Source organism: Pseudorca crassidens, chromosome 6 (genome assembly GCF_039906515.1).
Source record: "Pseudorca crassidens isolate mPseCra1 chromosome 6, mPseCra1.hap1, whole genome shotgun sequence".
NCBI lineage: Eukaryota > Metazoa > Chordata > Mammalia > Artiodactyla > Delphinidae > Pseudorca > Pseudorca crassidens.
The window spans coordinates 128134797-128159950 of record NC_090301.1 but is presented as its reverse complement, the minus strand read 5'-3'; the positions used below and the strand labels follow the sequence as shown (position 1 = coordinate 128159950).

Sequence of the window (25154 nt, the reverse complement as noted above, 5' to 3'; positions counted from 1 at the left end):
TGTAATGTGAAATAATAACCCTGGGGCCAGCATTCTGCTGCAGATTAAGAGGTAGCAGCTGTGCTCACCCTGTAATGAAAGTATAGAATATGATGAAAACTTAAGTTTAATGAGTAAATTTAAATAATTTACACTACTGAGTTTTATAAGACTTAATAACCAAATAAAAATTTCAAGTGCTGTAAGATGTTAAATAATTAAGAATTTATTACTAATAACCTGTGCATTCTCAATGAGGGCAATATCACACCCAAGGGAGTGAAAATTGGTTTTTATCTATTGTATACAAAGCACAGATATAGATACAGTACATAAACAAATATAGAGTTATATCTGTGGTGTTAAAATTACATGGAGAGAGGCAGTTAGAAAAAAATGTCTACAAAGGCTCCTTAGAGGGTCAATGATACAATACTGGGAAAATGGAATTTATTTCATGAAACTTGAAAACTGTCAGCTTTGCCCTGATTGATAAAGCCAGTGAACAGTGAGGCTCCTGTGGTGGCTACTTACACAGTGGGCCAAGCTGTGGGGCCTTGGGCAGGAGCAGCAGAATGGAAACAAGCCCAACCCAGATACTGACCCAAATTAGTTGTCAGTATTTTTGGGGCCAATCAGTGACAGGTTTTGAAGCTGCATAGAATTAATTATAGTACTCTACCTTTTTTGCATATTTTTGAAGTTTTCTGTAAACTTTCTTTTATGGACATTTTTTAAAAAACCAAAATATATAGTGGTCCAAACAAAGCAAAGTAAAATATGTGGTACAAGGAAACCATATTTTACAAATATCCTGTTTATTCTGAGCATTCAGACTTAGAAAAGAACTTCGTTTCAATTTGTCTTTTTATTTCAATATGAGCTAAATTTAAGAAATTACCCTAGTCTTCTGACTTCATTTCCCAGAGTTGTTAGAAGAGCTAAATGACAATATAACTCCTTATGAAAATATATGTAAAAGTACAAGAGCTGATGTAAAAATGGTAATCAAGGTTCCAGGCATCAAGGGATTACTGAGTAACTGAAGAATAAAACCAGCCAGGCTGTAGTCCGACAAAGGGTACGCTGGTTTATTAACAAGGTGCCATCTAGGAAGGCCATCAGACGTTCACGGTGACAACTCACTGCCTGAGAAGTATTTCAGTGTGGTGATTTCCTACCTTTTTTGTTTTTGTTGTAAAAGAGTTTCCTTCATTTAATAACTTAGGAGTCTCTTAAATTAACATTTCAAAATTAAAATAATTCATCAAATGGGAGTCATTTTTACAGGTAAGGTAAATTACAGGATAAGGTATTGAGTTAATTTTGTTTTTTTAAATCAAAAAGCCTTAAAATGGTCAAGAATTGATAGAGTGGGCATGACAAATATACATTTCAGAGTTTCATCACCAATGAAAAAATAAAGCATTTTTATAGACTTAAAACTGTCATTAGTGCATTTAGATTTTGGTGAAGGAAAATTTAAAATACCTCTATAATAATACAATATTAAAAGAAAGTGGCCATGTACTGAGGTCATTTTAGTGAGCTACCATCATTTAAATATAAGAAAAGTAATTTGTTGGTCCAGATTAGTGAAACCTTAAAAAAGATTGTCTCTAGAGAACATTATTTGAGAACAATGCTTTTTCAGACACATTCTGATACTCAAGTTCACTTTATAACACAATTATAGATTAACCTTTTAATTACATCTTTCTTATTAAAAAGCTGTCAGATTTCCATTTCTTCGGGAGATATTTTCAGCAGTGTGTTGTTCAATTCCACAGGTTAAGCTCTCTTCATTATTATTAAGAACTTCATACATATTACAGAGACTGCCATTCATTACTTTTTCATCTTTCCGAAAAGACACAGGCAGACTTGCGAGACTAAAGTTGACGTCTTTAAAGGCATGCAATAAGAATATTCCCACAATGATTGTAAAGAAGCCACTCAGAGTACCAATGACATCATCAACAGGCATATCTTGCCACTCCTTAAAAAGAATAGCTGAGCAAGTTAAAACCGATGTTGTAAAGAATACATAATATATTGGAGTCACGATGGAAGTGTTGAATATGTCCAGGGCCCTGTTCAGGTAATTAATCTGTGTGCTCACACAGACTATAAGGCTCAGCAGCAGAATCCAGGCCAGGGGATGTCGCAGCACAGGCTTTCCAGCAAACAGCTCTTTGATAGCAATGCCCAGGCCCTTAACACAGGAGACTGAAAACGCTCCAATTACAGAGCAGATTGTGATATACACAAGAATGTTTGTCTGTCCATGGCGAGGTCCCACCACAAAGATTAATATCAAGGACACAATGACCACAAGTGTTGCAAAGACCACAAAACCTGGAGGAGGCAAAGTCAAATATTTAAGTCCTCAATAGGAAGGAGAAAGAAGTGGCCTTAACATAAAAATCAGCTTTCTTTTGCTGCCCCAGCAAAAAAGCACATTCATAAAAATTTAGTTAGAAGTACACACTGGAAGATTAAACTATGCTTCATATTCACCAATTATTATACATGTAACACTTTTAAAGTAGCGTCTTAGGCCTCATAATTATACAGATATCCCTTGATCAACATGGGATTGAGCTGCGTGGATCCAATTATATGTGGATTGTTTTCCTAATACATACTGCAGTCCTACACAGTCTGAGGGCTGAATCTGTGGCTGTGGAACCTCAGGTGTGGAGGATGGACTGTAAGTGGGTTTTCTCGGGTGCTCCTAACCCTTGTGTTGTTAAAGGGTCAAACTTACAGAAAATGGCATCAGGCTGATTCACAGCTGTCTATCCTAGAATATTGTACTACTTCCCACCCACTGGGGTGCTCTAACTCCAAAGACAGAATCAGAAACTAGTGGAGAGAAATCATGAGATGACCTTGAATGCTCAACGATTTATAGATGCTAAACAACATTTGTCTAAAATGAGTAAATTTTTAAAATATCTAGGGACAACCACTGGGGTAAAAAACAAATCAGTAAGAGAACATGAAAATAACTGTCAGGGTTCAGGTTGGATATGGAGAATTGAACCCAGCATGATAATAGTAATGATTGTGTAGCACCATGGGCCAGGCACTTGTCTCAGCAATTTGCACCGATTAACTCATTCAACTGACAATTACCCTGCAGTACAGACGCTGTCATCTGCATTTTAAGATGAGGAAATTTAACCTTTTTACTCCTCTAATTCTGTCTAGAAGGAAACTTCAAATTAGACAAATTACCATCCCCCCCAAATCAATAAAAACTACCATTAATTTCCTCAGACAGACAAAGATGAAATATGAGAGGAATCAAAGCAGTCAAAATCTGGAGAGAAAGTACTCTGAGGTTGCACCAACACCTCTGCTTGTTCCCTCAGGGCAAACACCAAACCTAGAGCAGGAGTGAGGATAGGCATGAAGGCCAGCAGAGAGTGGTAACCTGGGGCTTATGGATGTTTCAGCAGAGGAGGTAAAAAAAAAGAAAAAGTGAGAATTTTAGGCTAAGTAGCTGGGACAAAACAGGCCAAGATTGCAGAAAGGAGGGAACTGAAGAGGCGCACGCGAATTTTCTGTGTGGTGTCTGTGGGCACAGAGCTGTACACGCCTAGTCAGAGGGGCCAAGTGGACAGCCTGGTGAGGAGGCCAAAGGACTAAGCAGAGAGGCCCGCCTTGTCTTGGGGCTGCCGAGACAAGACACTGGCAATCCACAGCTCGCCAAGCTGGAGAGTCCTAGCCTATCAGTTGGGAGCCAGAAGGGCTCTGACCAAGAATAATGGCAAAATGGAAAAAAACTAGCCCCAGCTTACAGGTTGAAGGTCATCTGCTTACTCTTATCTGCCTACCCAAAGAAATTTAAATTCCCTCTGAAGGAAGAAAACATCACTTAGAGCCTTTACACTTTTTAATACACTATGGCCAGCATTCAACTGAAACTGTCCAAAGACAAAACTAAATGACTGAAAACAAAAGAAAAAACAGACCATAGAAAGAGGCCCACAAATATTAAAGTTTTCGGATAAAGACTTTAAAATACCTAGGACTCTCCAGGGACCTGATGCACCATACCATGCATGTGGCTGACAATACTGTACTGTACATCTGGAAACTGGTTGGGAGGGTGAATTTGTTATGTGTTTTTTGCCACCAAAAAAAAAAAAAAAAAAAAGGAATCAAAGTACAAAGCCAAGCTCTTGGAATTAAAAATACAATAGCAGAACTAAAAACTCAAAAGAAGGGTTGGAAGATTTGAGGAAATCTCCCCAAAAGACAGTAAAAAGGCAAAATGGGGAAAAAATATGTAAGAAAATTGATGGTCTAGTTCAGGAGGTCCAATCAACAAGAAGAATAAGAAGAATTTCACAAAAAGAAGAGTATCAAAGAAGTATTTCAATTGCTTCTAGCGTAAGGCATGATTTTTTAAATTAAAAAAGATACATCAAGTACCTAACACAATGGATAAAAATTAACCCGCATCTAGGCACATTACTGGGAAATGTCAGACAATGAGGGCAAAGAGGACATCCCTACATGTTTCCAAAGATCAGTCTCATATAAAAGATAAAGAATCAGGAATTCCCAGGCGGTCCAGTGGTTAGGACTCCACGCTTTCACTGCCAAGGACCCAGGTTCAATCCCTGGTCAGGTAACCAAAAATAAAAAAAAAAATCAATTGTGTTTGATTTCTCAGCAGCAATACTGGAAGTGAGAAGATAATAAGGTCATGGTAGATTAAAGACATCTTGATATATGCAGGGTCTCAAAAAGTCTCTCTTGTGTGCCTCTCTTGTCTCCTACAAGAGTGGCTCCAGCAAAATGAGGGTGCAAACCCAGGATTTGGGAGATAAGAGATCCACGAAAAAACAAAAGTGAAAGGGATCCCCCAGGATGCTGGTGAAGGAACCCAGGATGTTGACTCTGCTAGTGGCCTCAAGACATCAGTCTAAATTGAGGCCAAACAAGGCTCTTAGAGAGAGAGTTCCATAAGAGATGACACTGCAGGAACACCAAATATGTCTGAAATTACTGAGAGTAGAATTAGATCACAGGGGAAAAATTTCAGAATGGACTGATAAATTTGTAGAAAACTAAGCAAATAAGATCATTATTAGTTCAGGAAAATCAGAAGTCACAAGAAAGGAAGGGAAAAGTAATCATAATGTACGGTATGTCCAAGCTGAGAATAAAAGTTATGTAGTGACAATAATGTAAAACAAATCATTTAAACAAAACTAAATAGATACAACTGGTAATAGATATAATAATGCCTAAAGGCAAGGAGGTAGTAGCAATATAGCATGTTATTTAGAGCAGCAGCCCCGACCCTTTTGGCACCAGAGGCTGGTTTTGTGGAAGACTGGTGGTGGGGGTGGGGGATGGTTCAGGCAGTAATGCGAGCGATGGGCGGCGGCAGGGGCAGGTGAAGCTTTGCTCATTTGCTGCTCACCTCCTACCGGGCGGCCCAGTTCCTAACAGGCCTCGGCCCGGTACCAGTCCGCGGCCTGGGGGTTGGGGACCCCTGATTTAGAGATACCAAGTTAAAGAACAAAAGAAACAAGGGCGGAGGGGCTGCCAGGGGAAGAAAATGACTGCAATTTCCCTGATAAGCCTTGTAGGACAACTGGCCTCTTCATATGCACATAAAATTTTGATTCAATAAAAACTATGTTGAAAAGTAAAATACAGTAAGACCAATAAAGCTTTTCTTTTTTTTTACCTGGATCTCCTAGCTTGTGAGACATTTCATTTAAAGTCTCAATCTCCTCTTCTTTTGGAGCATGAATAACCATAACTGTAGATCCCAGAATACTTAGCAAACATCCAATTTTTCCATGAAGGTTAAGTCTTTCATTTAGAAAGTATGAAGAAAGAATAGCACTAAAATGGGGAGAAGGTGGAGAATATTAAAATAATCAGCTACTTTTCTCATTTTTAAATATCAACACAACTCAGAATTTAAACTAATGAACTCAAACTAAAAACACTGTGAGCTTATAAAGATTCTGGCTTTCAGCCAAAGTAAAGAAAATGCAAATTCAATCATAAAACGAAAGTTTCTGGGAACCACCTGTTTCATCATACACTAAACCAGTATAGTTACCATCTTTCTACTGTAGTACATCAATGTGAAATTTATAATTAACAGAGCTATGGTACAAATGTATATTCTATTTAAGAATCTATGTCCAAACCAATGCTTAATATTTGCTCAACTTTAATTTATCCCTACTGGTTGATGCATCATTTGTACATTTTCATTTAATTCTATGTAATTTGCCTATTATATTATCAAGTTTTAATAATTTATAACTAGTTTTATCAAAATCTTTAAAAAATATAAACCTATAAATATAATAATGGCATAATATACAAAAATTAAGGATAAAAGACACATGCCATAATATATCTTTATTTATTATATATAATACATAACATCTTATATCTTTATATATTATGTATAATATATAGTATCTTGAAAATTATATAATTTGCATACTACATTGATTTATAAAGTACTATCTTTAAAAATAAAAATACCTATCAACCAACCAACTTTGGGAATAGTAGCCAAAATCCAGACTTCAATATGGGCTTAGCTGTTTGGGCTAATGATTAAAATAACAGAAACAGGACAAGTCTTGTACTGCTCCTTCCAAACAAGGATCCTGGGCCAGTCTTCAACCATGCCCCAATCAATGATTTTCTGTAGAAGGTACAGAAATCTATTCATCACCAACCACCACCTACCAAAGTATACATGTATCAAATGATAAATATTGTAACAAGTGCAACTTGGAGTTTTAAAAAACTGAAATTAAAGTAGAACTAGTGCTGACTTTGAACACAAGCAAGACAAAGAATAAAAGCATCTTCTCCCACAACTTGATAGCTTGCCTCCACACAGAGGGTAACATTTCAAAAGCAAATTACTACGCAGCATAAAAAGTTCTCCACGTTGCTTAAACATAAATTATGCAGACCATGTGTGGTTAGATGGTACTGAAAACTTCACAGGTTGAAGGCTGAAACCCTAGCTGTTGTTTCTACATGTGATGAGTAGGGTCCTTACCTCACTAGGACACTGAGTGCCCCTAACGGAGTCACTAGGGTGGCTGGTGCAAAGGCATACGCAGCAAAGTTGGCCACCTCGCCAGCTCCCACTTGGAGACAGACAACAAGAGAAAACTCTCAGATAGGAACATATCTAGTCAAAACGGAAATGCCTGCATTTCATTTACATTTATTTTTTAACATACTATTTCAATCATATCTAGTAATTTCTGTATTTTCTCCCATCTATTCACAAGGGTTCTCCTGTAAATTAGCAACATTAGAATAGAGTTCAAACCCATTAGAAACAATACAAATCTATAATTTCAATGGAAGACATCTAATTTATGTTTATATAGGTGTTTTTTAAATTAAAAATTTTAATAGATATTTACATCCTATGACAACAAACACAAATCAGCTAAAAATGATATGAAAGCACTTCTCCCAAGTCTTTTTCACTAGCTCTTTTCTTTTTTAAAACCCAACTCTTACATTCAAAAGGTATTCTTAGGTTCCTACTATGTGCCAGATGCTGTTCTAACATCAGGAAATACATCAGGGAGCAAAATAAAGATACCACCCTCCTAAGAGTTACATTTTAGTGAGGGAAAACAGACAAAACACGTATGTCAAGTATTTAAGTGTGCTATGAAGAAAACAAAGCAAGGGAAAGGAATGGAGAGCTGGTGACGGGCAGGACATGGTGCCAGGCAAAGATGCTCTGATAGGTAATTCTGACCAATCTGATATGGAGTGAGGGATTTACCAGCAGCTATGGGTATGGGGAAGGGGGAGAGACATCCCAAGCAGGGAGAAGAGCAAGTACAGAACTTTGACTCAAGACAATGCCTGGCATGTCTGAACAGCAAGGAAGCCAGGGTGGCTCCAGCAAAGCGAGCCAGGGGGAGAGAAGCCAGGGAGAGTCTCACAATGGATTTTAACTGAGCTGAAAAGCCACTGGGGAATTTTAGCAGGAGAGGGACATGTGATCTCATAAAATGATCACTCTTGGCTACTATTTTCAAAATGGTTATGCCAAATATCCTTTGTCTCTCACTCTCCCCAACATTTAGTATTGTCAGATTTTAAAGTTGGCTAATCTGTTAATGGGAAATGGGATTATTTTATTATGCTTTCAATTTGCATTTTCCCTTTTCATATTTATTGGCCAAGTGAAATCTTTTAGTGAAGTAGCTGTTCAAGGTTTTTCTCTGTCTATTAAGCTATTTGTTTTCTCTTATTGATTCTAGGTAATTCTTTATATATTTTGAACACAAATCTTTTGTTGGTTAAAAGCATTTTTTTTTAATACCATGACCTGCTTTTTTTTACTCTCTTAAACTCTTGTAATCAAAAAAGTTCTTGGGGGCTTCCCTGGTGGCACAGTGGTTAAGAATCCACCTGCCAATCCAGCGGACACGGGTTCGAGCCCTGGTCTGGGAAGATCCCACATGCCGTGGAGCAACTAAGCCCGTGTGCCACAACTACTGAGCCTGCGCTCTAGAGCCCGTGTGCCACAACTACTGAAGCCCACGCACCACAACTACTGAAGCCCACGCGCCTAGAGCCCATGCTCCGCAACAAGAGAAGCCACCACGATGAGAAGCCTGCGCACTGCAACGAAGAGTAGCCCCCGCTCACCGCAACCAGAGAAAAGCCTGCACGCAGCAACAAAAACCAAACACAGCCAAAAAATAAAATAATAAAATAAATTTATTTAAAAAAAAGAAAAGAAAAAAGATCTTGGGGCTTCCCTGGTGGCGCAGTGGTTAAGAATCCACCTGCCAGTGCAGGGGACACGGATTCAAAGCCCTGGTCCAGGAAGATTCCCCATGCCATGGAGCAACTAAGCCCATGCACCCTGACTACTGAGCTCGCACGCCCCAACTACTCAGCCCACGTGCCACAACGACTGAAGCCCACTCGCCTAGAGCCTGTGCTCCACAAGAGAAGCCACCGCAACGAGAAGCCTGTGCACCACAATGAAGAGCAGCCCCCGCTTGCCGCAACTAGAGAAAGCCTGCGCACAGCAACGAAGGCCCAACGCAGCCAAAAATAAATAAATAAATTTATTTTTTAAAAAAAGTTCTTAATTTCAATGTCAAATTTTAAAATATCTTCCTTTATGGTTAGTGCTTCATACAACTTGTACAAGAAATCTGTCTCAAAATTCTTTATCCTCTAAATCCTTTAGTGTTCTGCTTTCACATTTAAGCTTATAAACCGCCTGGAGTTGATCTTTATACAGAGTGAAGTAGGAACCCTATTTTCTTTTCCAGATGGATTGTTACAGCAATATTTACTGAAAAGTACCCTTCCCTATATCAATACCACCTCTGTCATAAATATACTGCCCATGGACCTATTCTATTGGCTCATGTATCTATCTTGTTATAATACCATCCTGACTTAATTAGTGTAACTTCATTAAGTCTTGATATCCAATAGAACAAGTCCTTTCACCTTTTCTTCTTAAAGAGTATCTTTCCTTTTCTTAGACTTCTGTATTTCCACACATAATTTAAAATCAATTATCATGTACCACCTAACAACCTAGTTTCAAATGGAATAGCATTAATCCATATATGAGCATGGAGAGAAATGACAATTTTACAATTACAACTATTGTTGTATTTGTTGAATACAAATACAAAACTATTGTTATATTGTTGAATCTTTCAATCCATGAAAATGACATATCCCTCTACTATTCGTCTCAGTAATGTTTTCATTTCCTCTGTGGGAATCTTTACCATCTTTTGTTAGATTTATAACTAATTCCTGTTTCTTAAAATTATATGCTGATGGTAACATTTTAACATTTCATTTTCTAATTGTTGCTGATATGTAGAAACACAGCTAAGTTTTGTATACTAACTTTGTATCCAACAACCTTGCTAAATTTTAATTTTATAACTCATCTGTATGTTCTTTGGAATTCTTATACCCACAATCATATAATCAGCAAATAACAACAGTTTATATGTTCCTTTCTAATCCTATTTTCTCCCCTTGACTTTCTGCATTGGCTAGAAATTCCAGTAAAATATTGAAAAAGTGATGAGAGGTTATTTGCTTGTTCCCAGTTCCAAAAAGTTAAGTCTTCAATATTTCCCCATTTTTGCGTTTACTGGGCAATTGTTGGTTTTGGCTTTCTTTTGTTAGCATTTTTTTTTTTTGGTTTTGGCTTTTTTTGGTCTTAGAAATCCTATATCATATTAAGGAAATTCACTTAAATTATTAATTTGAAGTGGTTTCTTTATAGTCATGAATAGCTGAATTTTTCTGAAATAATTTTTCTCCTTCAATTTAACATGGTAAATTATAGTGATTGGTTTTCCAGTATTATGCCAACTTTGCATCAACAGAATAAATCTAACTTGTTCATGCTATACCATTTTATTTGTAATTTTTACATATATGTTCGTGAATGAGACTAGACTTGATTTTTCCTTTCTTATCCTGTCCTAATCAGCTTTTGGCATTAGAATTATGCTAGCTTTTTAAGAAGAGTGAAGGAATATATACTGCTTTTTCTATTATTAGGAAATTTCTCAAGACTACAATTATTTCTTCTTTCAATGACTGAAAAATTTACCAATGAAACCACCTGGGCCCAAGGTTTAGTATATGCAAAGGTATTTTTTTTGGCTGCGTTTGGTCTTAGTTGTGGCATGTGGGATCTTTCATTGCGGTGCGTGGGCTCTCTAGTTGTGACGTGCAGGTTTTCTCTCTAGCTGTGGCATGTGGGTTCTATAGTCGTGGCACACAGGCTCCCTAGTTGAGGCGTGCAGGCTCAGTAGTTGAGGTGCACAGGCTTAGTTGCCCTGTGGCATGTGGGATCTTAGTTCCCTGACCAGGGGTCAAACCCACATCCCCTGCTTTGGAAGGCGGATTCTTTACCACTGGACCACCAGGGAAGTCCCATATGCATAGGTTTTAAAATTATAGATTCAACTGTGTTAAGTTAGAGGAGTATATTCCAGTTTTCTATTTCCTCATGAGTGTTGATAAATTTTACTTTTCAAGATATTCTGTCTACGTTTTTTTATCAACTGGAATAAATTTTTCGTAACATCCTGTTAATACCTAGAAAACCCTAATTACATCACCTAGCTATTCTACCTTCTCCTTTTCTTGATCAGTTTCAAGGTTTACCAAGTTCATTATCCTGATCACAGACCCAAATGTTTGCTTTAATGCCCTGTTTTCTATTTAAATAATTTCAGCTTTTCTCTTTATTTCCTTCTACATTTTGGGGTTTATTCTGCCATTCTTTTTCTATTTTCTTGAACTAGATGCCTCACCTTTCTCATTTTCAATTATATTTATTTGAAACCATAAACTTTACTCTAATTACTTCAGTTATATTCCACAAATTATGATATTCTGTACTTTGTATCAACATATTGAAGTATTTTCTAAATTAAACATATTTTAAAAATATTTTTTAATTTCCATTCTGACTTCTTTGAACCATGGGTTACATAAAGCATATTTCTAAGTTTCCACACGTGTTTTTCACGATATCTTTTTGTTACTATTTCTAATATAATGATCTGTGAAAAGACTTCATCAAATCCTTTGAAAAATTAAAGACTGGCTTTATGGTCCTGCAAACAGTCCATGTGCATCAATATTCCATGCACTTAAAAAGAATGTAGATCTTAAGTTGCTGAGTTCAGTGACTTAAGTGTGTTAAATCTGCTGTTCAAATTTTCTATCACCTTAAGATTTTACTCTGCTTTCCCCATCAACTGCTCAGTGTTACATTAAAATCTCACTGTATGATTTTGGATTTGTCTATTTCTCCTTGCTATTCTGTCAACTGCTGCTTTGTATATAAGGCCATATTATTAAATAAAATTAGAACTGTTAAACTTCCTGAGTTGAACCCTTTGTCTTAAGAAATAGTCCTCTGTCTCTAGTATTGTTTTTTGCTTTGAATTATACTTTTTCTAATATCAATAACAGAAATCTCAACTTTTTTCAGGCATGTTTTCCCATCCTTCCCTTTCAGCCGTTCTGTATCTCATGTTTTACAGTGGACCTTGTAAAAGGCATGTAGTTGTTTTTGTTTGTTATTTGTTTTTATAATTCCAGTAGAATAATCTTTGCCTTTTAACTGGGGCATTTCGTGTACAGTAGTTATTGATATATCTGGATTTAAATATACCACCCATTTTAAAAGATTTTCTTTTCAAAAGTTTAAAGAATAATGCAACACTTCAAATATTCAGAAAAACAGAATAAAATATAAATGACAGCTATATATCCACCACCCAGACTCCCCAAGTGGCATCACCTAACTGATCCTTATTAGTCCAGTTCACAAGTTCTCTCTTTCAACTGCCTGCTCTGGAGTCTGCGATTACCTCTAGGGCAGAAGTATCTCCAGCTTATCCTGAGCTCTATGCTTTTCCCTGATCTAGGCTAGCTAATTCTTCACTAACATGTTAGCTCTTTAATGCTTTTAAGAGGATGGTTTTTTATATCCTGTCCAGACTTTTAACTTATTTTCAGCAAATCTTATTAGTTTTAGCTTCAAAACACATCCAGAAATTCTACCACTTCTCACCATACTCACTGCTATTACTCTGGGTCCATGCCATCACAACCTCTTACCTAATTATTTCAATAGCTTCTCACCTGGTTTCTCTGCTTTTGCACCTATGCAGTCTGTGCCTCAACACAGCAGCCTGAGAGTTCCTATTAAAACCTGAGTCCGATCAGGTTACCTCTTCACTCAAGCCTCCAATGACTCCCCATCAAACATAAAAGTCAAAGTCCTTTCTATAACCTACAAAGCCCCACATGATCTAGGCCCTTATTACTTCTCTAAACTTACCCTTACTGCTTCCCTGCACATCCACTCCCTTACTATTCTTGCCTCTTTAATGTTTCCTGAGGTTTTAGTAATCCAGTACTGTATAACAAAGCACCCCCCAAAACTGGCAGCTTAAAACAACAAAAGCCATGTTTTCTGTTGGTCAAGACTTAACGGTTTCTCATAGTTTCTGTTGATCAGTAGGTACTTCCCACTCAGGGTTTTTCAAGAGGTTGCAGTCAAGATACGATCTGCAACCTGTACCTTGCTACAATCCGGAGGACCCAGTTCCAAGATAACTTACTCACATGACTGGTAAGTCAGTAACTGGTAATAGCCTGGGGACCTCTCCTCAGGCTGCCTGACTGTCCCCCAGCACAGCAGCTGGCTTCAGAATGACCAATACAATCATCAAGGCAAACCTTAACGCCTCTGATAACTCAGTCACATCATCAATTCCGTTGTATTCTTTGATCACACCAGGTCAGCACTAATTCAGTGTGAAAGGGGATCATAGAAAGATGTGACCACCAGGGGATGAGGATCTTTGTGGGCTATCTTGGATTCTGCCTACCACACTTTAAAAGGCCAGGCATGGTCCTGCCTCGTGGCCTTCATATTTATTACTTCCTCCTGCTTAAAATGTTCTTCCCCCAAATATCCATATGGCCAGCTTCCTCAATTCCTTTATGTCTTTTACTCAAATATTATCTTTCCAGGGAGGGCTGCCCTGGCCCCCTAACTAAAATCTAAACCTATCCTTCCTTCACTTTATTACATCCCTTCCCTACTTTACTCCTAGCAAGTGTTAACATTTATCACTAATACACATTTTATCTTGTTTATTTTGTTGTCCATGTAGAATGTAAAGTCTCATGTGGTTAAGAATTTTTTTGTTTGTGTATTCTGTTTGCTATATCTCCAGCACCTAGAACAACTGGCATACAAAAACTGATCAAGAAATATTTGCTGAATGAATAGTCAAATCAGTCTCTTTCTTATTTCAACTGCCCTTAAACTTAGAAAAAAGTTTACATAATTTAATCTTGAATACTTTGAAGGCTTAGTGTCTTAAGGATCACTTTTTCCATGTACCCTTTAAAAGGTAATCATCAAAATAAGCATGGACAGTCTTCTCAAATGCATATCTCATTTCCAATTTAGAATGAAAATTAATGGAGGGACAGGAATTAAAAACAGGATGTGTTCTATGATCTTTCACTTTCAAAATTACCTTTTTAAACTGAGCATAATTTTAAAAAATACATATATATATATCAGACATGTTTTAACCAAGTAAATGTCTTCTCATTCAAATTAAATAAGCTATTAAACTGCAAAATGACTTTTACAGGCTTAAATTTTACATATTTTGTGTTTTGTTCATTTACAAAAACAGAATTTATTTAAAGTTTTAAAACTGCTGGTAATATGAGCCTGTAATAGTATATGTAAATATTTCAATATACAGCTATAATATTTTCTTGAAATGTCCTCTATACATACTTGATAGCAGTCCAGCCCACCACAACCATTCTTTAAGATATGCATGGCCACCTTGACCTGTGAATGAAAACATATTTCACCTCTTTGGAAAAGTGCCAGACTTCAATAAATTTATGACAACTATTAGTAATGACAGATTTTAAAATATCATTTGCTAATTATTACTACATTGAATAAAGGTTTCATCATGATTACATACGGGATTTCTTAGATAATATTTTTATGATTATCTTAGAAAAGGGAATGTGAGGATCATGTGAATGTGAGTGACACATATTCAGTTCATACTTCATTCTTTTGTTTTGTGAACTCAGTTTCAATAAATAAAGAAACTGAACCTGTAAGAAGTAGCCCAACTTCAAATGAATCAGATAGTGGACAAGCCACTTAGGTGTGGGTGAGCCCCACTTATGAGGTAGTAACCTTGGAGAAAGGGGTCCTATATTGACCAGACATAAAAAGACTGAGCACTGCTCACAGTGTGGGGCTTCCAGGATGCTCATGCTGCCTTTTCACTTGACTTTCCTCCAGTCTAAACTAATAAGATCCGAAAGCAATCAGTACTTAAGCCGTTGTTCAAAAGAAAAAGCCAAAGTGAATGAACCCCTCGACAAGCGTATCCATATGGGCAATGAGTACCTGCCTTAGGAATGAGGATACACTTGTTCAAGCAGCATATGCCAATACTTTCTCCCCTCTGCACTAAATCTAATAGAGGCCATTGTTTTAAGAGAGTTTAATTAGGTTTGGCCATAGAGATGGCACAGAAAAGAAGGAGGTAACATTTTTTACTGCCAAAGCAGGTTTTCCTATGAGGTCAGAACTGGGGCAGAGGCTGAATGACAGAACATGACCAGAATGCAAAATAATTCTGAGAGCTGTTATGATGCACCAGACGAAGTCAGGGGGGTTCAATCACACTGGGCATCCCCCAGGGTCTCGTGACTTATCAGTAATTTCTGGGGATCAACCTACACCACCCATCAGAATTTCACGCAACTGAGTACACTTCAACCTTAGGAAGCCCTCTCTTTCCTTCCTGCCAATTGGAGATCATCAGAAAAAATGTCTAAGGAAAAGTTAAACTTTTACTATCATAGACAAAAGATCCTAGCCTTCAATAGGATTCTGATTCTATCCACATACCTTCATTTCCTTCTCTGCAGTCATATCAAAATTTAAAGGAAAGGCTGGATGCTAATTGGGCATTGGTCCCTACTCCCACTTTGATAATAACTCCAAGAGCGAGTAGTTAACTTATTTTGACTTCTTACTTTTTATTTTTCTCATTACAAAAATGATTCTCTATAAACATTGACAACTCTTGCACAGTTCAAAGTTTTAAATATAGTCACTAGGAATGAAGATACGGTCTTCTACGGTCAAAGAACCCAAGTACATAAGCATACACTGATGTCATTTCAAAGTCACATAGGGCATAAATAACCTACCTGCTCTCATGGAGCCTTTTCTGGCAAGTCGCAGAAGGCCTTTTTTTTTCAAAATGAAACTCCCTCCAATGAAAATGCTGGAGCTCATAGCCAATCCCAGACCAATATAAAAGTCATATTTTCCACGGCCCTGGCTCATTTCGTTTGTTACTTTAAAAATTCCTGTGAATCACATTGATCAAGAACAGGGAAACTGCTGGTGCTGGAGGCAGGATGATGCAGTCTTCAAATCTAAATGATGCAAAAGAAATGAGATTTTTCACAGAATGACAGGATGCATGACCATATACAATTCAAAATTTTACTCTTTCTCTTTTCATAAAATAATAACATTTCTATTGGTACTATTAATTAACATCAATATATTTACCATTTGTATTTAGTGCTAATCTAATTATATTTCTTCCAATTATGGCGAAAGATGGGATCTTGATATAAAACCATACTTAAAAACTGAACTCATAGGGACTTCCCTAGCGGTTCAGTGGTTAAGACTCCAAACTTCCACTGCAGGGGGAGAGGGTTTGATCCCTGGTTGGGGAATTAAGATCCCACATGCCATGCGGTGTGACCAAAAAAAAACCAAAACAAAAACTGAACTAGGGCTTCCCTGGTGGCGCAGTGGTTGAGAATCTGCCTGCCAATGCGGGGGACACGGGTTCGAGCCCTGATCTGGGAAGATCCCACATGCCGCGGAGCAACTAGGCCCGTGAGCCACAACTACTGAGCCTGCGCGTCTGGAGCTTGTGCTCCGCAACGAGAGGCCGCGACAGTGAGAGGCCCGCGCACCGCGATGAAGAGTGGCCCCCGCTCGCCGCAACTAGAGAAAGCCCTCGCACAGAAACGATGACCCAACACAGCCATAAATAAATAAATAAATAAATAAAATTGAAAAAAAAAAAAAAAAAACACACTGAACTAATAGAAACAGAGAGCTCCCAGAGTTAGGGGGTAGGGGGTAGGAGTGAAGGTGGTTAAAAGGTACAACCTTCCAGTTACAAGATAAATAAGTCATGGGGATGTAATGTACAGCACAGTAACACAGTTAATAATACCGTATTGTATATTCGAACATGGCTAAGGCAGTAGATCTTAAAAGTTCTCATCACAAGAAAAAAATGTGTAACTCTTGTGTGGTAATGAATGTTAACCAAACTTAATGTGGTAATCATTTTGTAATATATACATTATCTGGTACACCTTAAACTAGTACAGTGTTACATATCAGCTATAACAATAAAACTGGGGAAAAAATTAAAAATAAAACCACATTTAAATTGATTTTATAAACTGTGGTTTCATATTTTTAAAATGTTTCCAGTCTTAGCTGGATAGTCCATAGTAACAAAACTTTGCTTTTAAGACAAAACCTTCTAGGGACTTCCCTGCCAGTCCAGTGGTTATGACTCTGTGCTCCCACTGCAGGGGGTACAGGTTCAATCCCTGGTCGGGGAACTAAGATCCTGCATGCAGTGCAGTGTGGCCAAAAGTTAAATAAATAAATAAATAAAAATAAATAAATACATATTTTAAAAGTTAGTTTCACCAAAAAAGAAAAAGAAAAAAAACTTCTCCAGAATGAAAGTCAGGCATAAAAACATACAAATCTAGTCTGCAAATACATTTACCAATTTCACAAATGTGTCCTTTTTGAATAATCTATACAGAGAAAAAATTTTCTCACTCATATATTTTCTTCTTAGAAATCTATGTAGACATAAGCATTTGGTAATTTATTTCTTATTTAGCCTATTTGGGGGTGTGTAAGGAGAAGGCAGATGTCACATTATTTTGTGAGCAGAGGATGATGATTCTAACAGACAGATGTTTGCCAGGGTGTATGTATAGTACTGGTGGACTTTTTAGAGAACATGAGGGCCATGGGACCTAGAGGACTTGAGTCATAAGGCCAGAAAGGATGCAGTGGCATACCAAAGACTGCAATTTTTTTTCCAAATAGCCAAAACTCAGAACTCTGCTGACAAACAAACTAAAGCAAAGTGTAGAAAGTGGAGGTAAAAACATTTACTTAGCTGCAAGATTTATGATTGGTTATAACTAACTGCCAGTCCAACTTTCTGGTATGTCCTGAGATTTTTAGTCCCACAATTTAACAACTGAATCCCAGAACTAATCTGCAACTCAGTCAGGATCCTTAGTCATTAACCCTCACTAACTAGCCAAATGTTTCCATTCTTCAGGTTATGGGACTCAGGCTTTTCATAAAAGGAACTTAACTTCCTATCTACCTAGCCCCTCAATTACCTTATCCAACCACTCAAACAGCTTTTACTGAACATATGCTATGTGCACTAAGCATTATGATAAGCTCTCTGGATAAAATGGTAATAGCTTTTACACTTCAATGGGGAGACAGACAAGCGACAGATTATAACAGGGGGTTGGGGGATAAGAGAAATAGGTGAGGGAGATTAAGGGGTACAAACTTCCAGTTACAAAATAAATGAAACCGGGATGAAAGGTACACTATGGGGAATACAGTCAATAACAATGTAATATCTTCGCATGGTGATAGATGGTAACTAGGCTTATTATGGTGATCATTTCTGTAACATAGAGAAATATCAAATCACTATGTTGTACACTCAGAACTAACATAGCATTACAGGTTAATTATACCTCAAAACAAACAAACAAAACTTTTGACACTAAACTTCCAGGTATGAAAAAACATCTTAAAAACGGTACTTACTGTAATTGAATACCAAAGATTTGACAATATACTTAAACACAAAGGAATGAAGCTCTCTGCAAATATGCTATAGTTTTTCAAATCTGGTGGCTTAGTTTGAATCAATTCCTTTACTTCTACTTCTTATCAATAAGTAAAAGTACAAAAATGAAAGATAAATTTCAAATCTATAATTAAACTGCTCTATCACCAAAAGAAAAAAAAAATTATAACAAAAACAAGTGCTTACAGGTTCCCACCACACCGTGAACAACTGGTTTATCCAGGTTTATGGCCCAGTCACCCTCAGCAGAATGCCAGCTCCTGGGTTCCTGCACGAGTCACCTTTTTTTATCCTGTGTACTCAGCTATCTGGCAGTCTCATGTCTCAATACATGTTTGGAATCATATAATTGGTCCTAAAAAATAAAGTTGGCTATTCATGAGTGGTCATTAGTGGACAGAAAACCACTGCATCACTCATATCAGCATCCTAAAATGTAACCACTATTTTATAGACTATAAACTGAAGAACTGTAAAAAGTTGTCAAAGTATACTGGGAAGTCATAGTACCACATACAAGTGAACATGCAAAGATAATAGTAATAACGGCTGGAAAATGGGAGTAAAGAAACCTGGCTACCAAACACGTCAGCCCACTTGGCAGGTATATCCTTCTAATGAGCAAGAGTCACCTAACTTTAATGAAACCTCTTCCTTCAACCGTTACGTTCATGGAACAATGTTCGTAATTATGATTCATACAAGTTCTACTGAGGAAGTAACTACTTAAATCTTCAAAAATCTCCCTTTTGAAGGTCTGAACAGAACAAGCCAAATTATAGTCTGAATGTTCTGGAATCAATAAGATGGAACTTTGTTATCTGCAAGGATGATACCCAGAAACAAGTCAGGTTTATCTGTAATTCCAATCCCAGTACAATGATAGCCTCACAAATACAAATTCAGACTTTAATTATATAAACCTGACCTTCAAATGCCAAATGTGTAACTACTAATTTACTAATATTTACTAACACTTAATGTTAAATTTCACTAAAGGCGAGTTAGTGGTGTAAGGTCTAAAATTAAGACCCAATATATTGTGCTGCCTTGACACCTGGTAAAACTGGGATGACCTGACCACAAGTTCCTGCCCTCCCCCACTCTGCTTTCATGGCTAGGTCCCGAAGCCAAACAACTCTACTTATCACGGGGACCAGGCACATTTCCTGCTTATCCTTGAGTAGTGGGCTTCACTGCCTTGACAGACTGCAGAATTATTAAAACCAGCTAATCACATCCTCCTGCAGGAGCCAAGGGGCCCCTCAACCTCTTGCACTACAAAGCCTGCCTCCACAGTCCCTGGTTCTTTCTCTGCAGCCCCCGTGTGGCCCTGTGTGGTATGCGGTGTCCTCCTCCTCGATGAGTAAAAGTGACTAATAAACTGCTGTCTAATAAACTGCTCTCACGTGTCCAGTGTCAAAGGGAGGGAATCCGCACCCTACCCCCAACCAACAAAGTGAAGAAGAGGTGATTAAACAAATACCTTATAATGTAATCTTACTCATTTTATAATGTAATCTTATTCATTTTATAATGAGTAAGATTACTCATTTTATAATGTAATCTTACTCATTTTATCCAATCTTCCTCATTTTATCCAAATAGTGAACTGAAAGTTCACTATTCTTAACTTTACTATGTCTACATATAAATTTTTTCCACTTGTTACATAAAGTTGCATGATGCTATTTAAAATCTTTTTCCCTCTTTTTTTTAATTGCTATTGACTTATTGTGGAAAATTTCAAACACACAAAAGTAGAGAGAAGGCCTTTTTTGAGCAGTTGGGTCAATCATTTATTATGCATGTGGCTCTGGAGAGCTGTACCCCTCGTGCCCACTTCATTTCCCAACACAGGATCATGGCTCTCTTGAGACAAGTCATCAGTGCCCAGCCACACTACAGCCCTCCCATCCTCCTTTCCACTACTTAGAGGCTGCTCTTCACTCCAGGCCAGGTCACACTTCAAGCTATGCTACAAAGACTTCTCGAGTAACTATAGCCCACAGGCATTTTCTCTCCTTTGCACTCATTTTATTTACAGACAGCTTCATAAAATTTATTTCTTAATTACTGTTGTATGTTCAAAGATAAATTCTAAGTTTCTTAAAGACAATGACTGGTTCTTTGTAGTGGTTTCTCCACAAAAGGCACTCATTTATAGTGGCAAATATGATTTATAAGCTTTTCTAGAATTAAGGTTATTTGTTGTGCTTGTTCGTTCACTTACTGAACTACAATGATGTGTATGTGGGTGGGGAAGGGTGCCAAGTAACATAAAAGTTACATGCCATCAAGTTATAAAGCAGCCTTCAGCCACTAAACTAAGTAAATGAATCATCTCATTTCACTTACAGTTTGAAAACAGGACGTCCGTGGACACAGCGGCAAGTCGGAATCTGCTTGGAAGTGCAGAGAAGTTCCTCCGCACTATGTGGGGACAACAATGGACACACAGAAGGACGTTCAACCCCCAAAGCAGCAGCCAGTGATATATACCTGTGGAGAATGTCACACAGAAAATGAAATAAAATTACGGGATCCAGTCTGAGGCAGAGAATGTGGATACAGAATAATGCACAAGAAAAGGACTAAAAGATGGGTGGTTTTTGATGCTCGGTGAAACATGAAATTCTGAGGACTATCTTCGTTTGTATTTGGATTTGCTGTTAATGTTGTTGTATAGCTTTTGATTAGTGTACTTCATGAATACAACTATATATACATAATTTCATTTTAAAAACCATATTGTATTTAGAGATCTATTATATAAAGATATTACTTTTTGTTCAATTAAAAAAAAAAGGAAAGAAAATAGGACATCAGTGTGAATGTCCTGAAAGGAATAGTTGCTTCACTATTCGCTGACCTGGTAATGTTCTATTCCTACTCTGTGTAACTGAAGGTCAATCATAGCCAAGAGAGCCTGAAACAGAGATTATTTTTTATTTCTTAAGGATTAGCTATGAGGCAGGGCCAGGTTTAAAGACAGCTAAAAAAGAAAACTTGCTAAGTTTCACTTCCTCTAGGTTCCCAAACCAGATATGACGAGCTCCAGGTGGTAACCTGCCCATGTTACCTCTTAAAGGGACTCAGGTGGAAGGTCCCAATCCCCTACCCCTGGCTGTTACTGTTTATTTATATGTGGCCATCTGTTCAAGAAACATACACTGAGTAGCTACGATGTGCCAGGCACTGGAGTTATAAAGATGACCAGAAGTTCCTGTCCTTAAGAATTCCACAGCTAAGGGAGAATTCTGAAAATAAACTATTCAAATTTTAAACACACTCAGACTCTTAGAATTTTCAGCTTGTTCTTTCTAAACTTTAACACACTTAATTTTCACTACTGATTTCACCAATATCTATGAATACTTATACTGTTAACTTCCATTAAATGCAATTATGTCAAAAATGAAACTAATATAGCTCAAAGAAAATAATTATGAAATTGGTCTACCTCCTTCTAAAACATGGAGAACACATAATTTAAGGAACAGGAAAACATGGACTAGCATTCTAACACCTATACAAAAGGCCTAAATTAAGATTTGTCTTGGGAGTTAGAGTTCCAAAACAAAGTTCCCTGGTGGTCCAGTGGTTAGGACTTGGTGCTCTCCCTGCCATGGCCCTGTGTTCAATACCTGGCAGGGGAAAGACCCCACAAGCCACACAGCACGGCCAAAACAAACAAACAAACAAACAAAAACCCAAAAAACTTTTGCTTTGCAAAATGACTTATCATCAATCACCAAAGTTAGCTAACTTTAAAAATTATACTAACTGAAGTACATTTACAGCTTTAAACTTGTCACAGCACTCCTGACATTTCATTTTCGAAAAAGCTTGAAAAGAAATGTGATAAGAGCCTCATGATGAGAAAACAGGCACAGAGATGTTAAGTAACTTCTCATGCAGTTGGTGGGTAGGAGACCCAGGACTAGAATCCAGGTCTCCTCAGCCTTTAGCCTTTCCCACTGGAGTCTCCTTTTAGTCCCCGAGCTGGAATACAAGCAAGGGGCAGCTCAAACCAGGCTCTCAGTGTAGGTCACTGTCTTCACACCCAATCTGCCTCTCCTTATGTTCTGACTGCAGCTTCACCATTTTCATTACCCAAACTGCATACAAGGGCCAAGGATGCCAGATGGATTCTACCTTTGAAATGTGGCCTGGCATCTCCATGTCTCTTCTGACCCTAATCCAGTTTAAAAACATCATGCTACCACACTGCTCTATAAAACACATCTCTGTCGTCTCATTCTCCTGCTTACAAACTTAGAATGGCTACCCAACTATTTACAGAAAGAATTCCAAATTTTGTAATTCCAAATTTCGTAAGACCTTTCACCATTTGTTCCAAACCTGTCTTTTCAATCTTAACTTCCCGATACTGTATTTCACATACCCTGGTTCCACCCTAAGCCAACATACTGCTGCCATTCTTACATATTCCTTTCACTCCTCTATAACTTTATTACATTATCCCTTTCATCTTTAAGGACCTGCTTCAAAAAAGCACCTCCACAATGAAGCCCTGCTTGAATTCCATAAGCCAATCTTTTCTGAATTCCCTAGCCTTTAATCTGAACCTCTCTTTGGACACTTTTCTAGCCCTTATTATGATTACTAATGTACATGACTCATATCCCCCTATGGACAAGTGGTATGCTTATCTCATTTACTCAATCAAAAAATATTTACATGAATACACACTATGTTCTAGGAACAGGGATACAGCAGTGAATACAACAGACCAAAACCCTGCCCTCATGGAGTTTACCTTCTGTTGGTAAATAAGGACACAATATTGGAAGGCGGTGAATGCTATGGTGAAAAGTAAAGCACGTTAAAGGCATTGGGGAGTTGGGTTGGGGGGGCTTCTATTTTAACTAAGTTGGTTAGGAGGTCTAGTGCAGACGGTAACACTGAGTAAAGGCTTGAAAGAGACAGTAAAAGAACAAAGCAGAGAAAGAAGTGCAAAGGCACTGAGGCATGAGCAAGTATGCAGTTTCCTTGGAAAAGAAAGGCCACTGTGGCTGACACTAACTGAACCAGGGTAGGTGGGATACCACAGCAGAGTATTTTTATACAATGGAAATTTCCTGAAAACTAGTGTAATTGTTTTTTATTATTATGTCTCCCTAATAGTAATAGCTACCACTTATTGAACGCCTACAGAGGCACTGCTCCTGGTGATTGAAACACATTAATTCTAATCTACACAATAATAAGAAAAAGGTATCATTACCCCCACCTTGCAGGTAAAGAAACCAAACCTCTCTGAGGTTAAATCACATGTGGAGGATCACACAGAAAGTTAAACAGCCTGAACTGGAACCTAAGTGTCCACTGGACTCAACTTCTATATAGACTGCCCACATCATAATAAAACCTTAAGAGTTCTCAGTCTTTACTTCTACTTGGTTTACACTGCTTTAATTTTTTCCAACCTCTCATTTGGCTAATTATTTCTAATAGTAGTAGTTATAAATACTACAGAACCTAAATTTCCAACACTATTTCCAACATTAGTTATAAATTAAAACTTTAACTTACATGTACGTTTAATATGGTCTCTCTTATGAAAACAAGGCTGGAAGAGGTTAGAGATGACTTATTCACTCTCATTTCCTCGTAAATAATACCCTTTATTCTCATTTAAAGTTTTAAGCCCTGGCAGAGTAGCTCCAGCCTGGAACGAAGAAAATACAGAAATAGGCAAAAGGAATGAATAGTTACTGAACACTTTTAAAATTTGACTACTACCCTCCATACTCGTTTTACTTACCAACTAACATAATACCAACTCAACCGATCATAACATACTGCTTCAACGGACAGCTTACTGGTATGAAACAAAGATCTCTATTCCCTCACATTCACTGACAGTATTTTAACAAAAAATAAAAGTACTAACTGGACTCGCGGTATATAGAGAATTTCTAAAAACAGAACTAAAGCACGGTCTATAGTAAATGAAATGAAAAATCTAGTAAAGAGATTCAAGAGACAAACACAAAACCAAAGGTATACTGAGTTTTGTTCAGCTGTATGGAGAGGGAGAGCGGAATCTCTGAGTTTATAAAAGTTAGGAAATTAAACAAGCCATGTTCAAACCGTTACAGCGACATCTAAGGCTTGTTCAACTGTCAGTTAATATCTCCGCAGTAGCTGAAACAATCTTCCAACTCACAACAATAGGAAACTATCTTAATGAACTTAATGAACACGCGCCCCAGACAGGGCCAGGCCGGTTTCCGTGGGATTTACTGGCAATCCAAAGCACGGTGGTATTCCTCGATGCAGGTTACGGGGGAAACCCCATCTCAGACCACGCGCGGCTCGGGGTCCCCAGGGAAAAGAAAGGCGCCCCTGAAGAGTCCTTCCCGACCCAAGATGGGCAGGCTTGCCCCCAGCCCCTTCGCGCTTGCCTGAAAGGAAGAAAGTGGCGACCTCACCGCCGGTGGCCGGCCCGCCCCGCGCGCGGCTTGCCCTCCACTATCCGGCCACGGTCACCTCCGCTCACACCCCCGTACAGGCCGCACGGGCCACCCCCTCCAGAGCACGCGCGGCCACCGC

General features: G+C 38.0%; 1 protein-coding gene and 1 pseudogene across 3 annotated transcripts; one reads left to right on the top strand and one right to left on the bottom strand.

Moving 5' to 3' along the window:
• Positions 1–182: 182 nt before the first annotated feature.
• On the bottom strand, positions 183–21071 carry NIPA2 (NIPA magnesium transporter 2). 3 transcript variants are annotated; one of them, XM_067742333.1, is made up of 7 exons: positions 20931–21070; positions 18759–18927; positions 15817–16047; positions 14366–14422; positions 7049–7139; positions 5696–5856; positions 183–2337 (listed from the first exon to the last, which is right to left on the bottom strand). In XM_067742333.1, exons 3-7 carry the CDS (start codon positions 15953–15955, stop codon positions 1703–1705), a joined length of 1083 nt encoding a protein of 360 aa, XP_067598434.1. In that variant the 5' UTR covers positions 15956–16047; positions 18759–18927; positions 20931–21070; the 3' UTR covers positions 183–1702. The 3 variants fall into 3 exon arrangements, with proteins under 3 accessions (XP_067598434.1, XP_067598432.1, XP_067598435.1); XM_067742331.1 differs by lacking the exon at positions 18759–18927 and having other exon boundaries at positions 20931–21071; XM_067742334.1 differs by lacking the exons at positions 14366–14422; positions 18759–18927 and having other exon boundaries at positions 20931–21071.
• LOC137226772 (DNA-directed RNA polymerases I, II, and III subunit RPABC4 pseudogene) lies at positions 21022–21796 on the top strand (annotated as a pseudogene).
• Positions 21797–25154: the final 3358 nt, after the last annotated feature.

Coding starts and splice junctions, on each gene's coding strand:
- NIPA2 (XM_067742331.1), bottom strand. CDS start 15,955: ATGAGCCAGGGCCGTGGAAAATATGACTTTTATATTGGTCTGGGATTG. Junction 14,423..15,816: donor AAAAGGCTCCATGAGAGCAG/GTAGGTTATTTA, acceptor TTTCATTCACAG/GTCAAGGTGGCCATGCATAT. Junction 2,338..5,695: donor TCACAAGCTAGGAGATCCAG/GTAAAAAAAAAG, acceptor TGCCTCCTCCAG/GTTTTGTGGTCTTTGCAACA.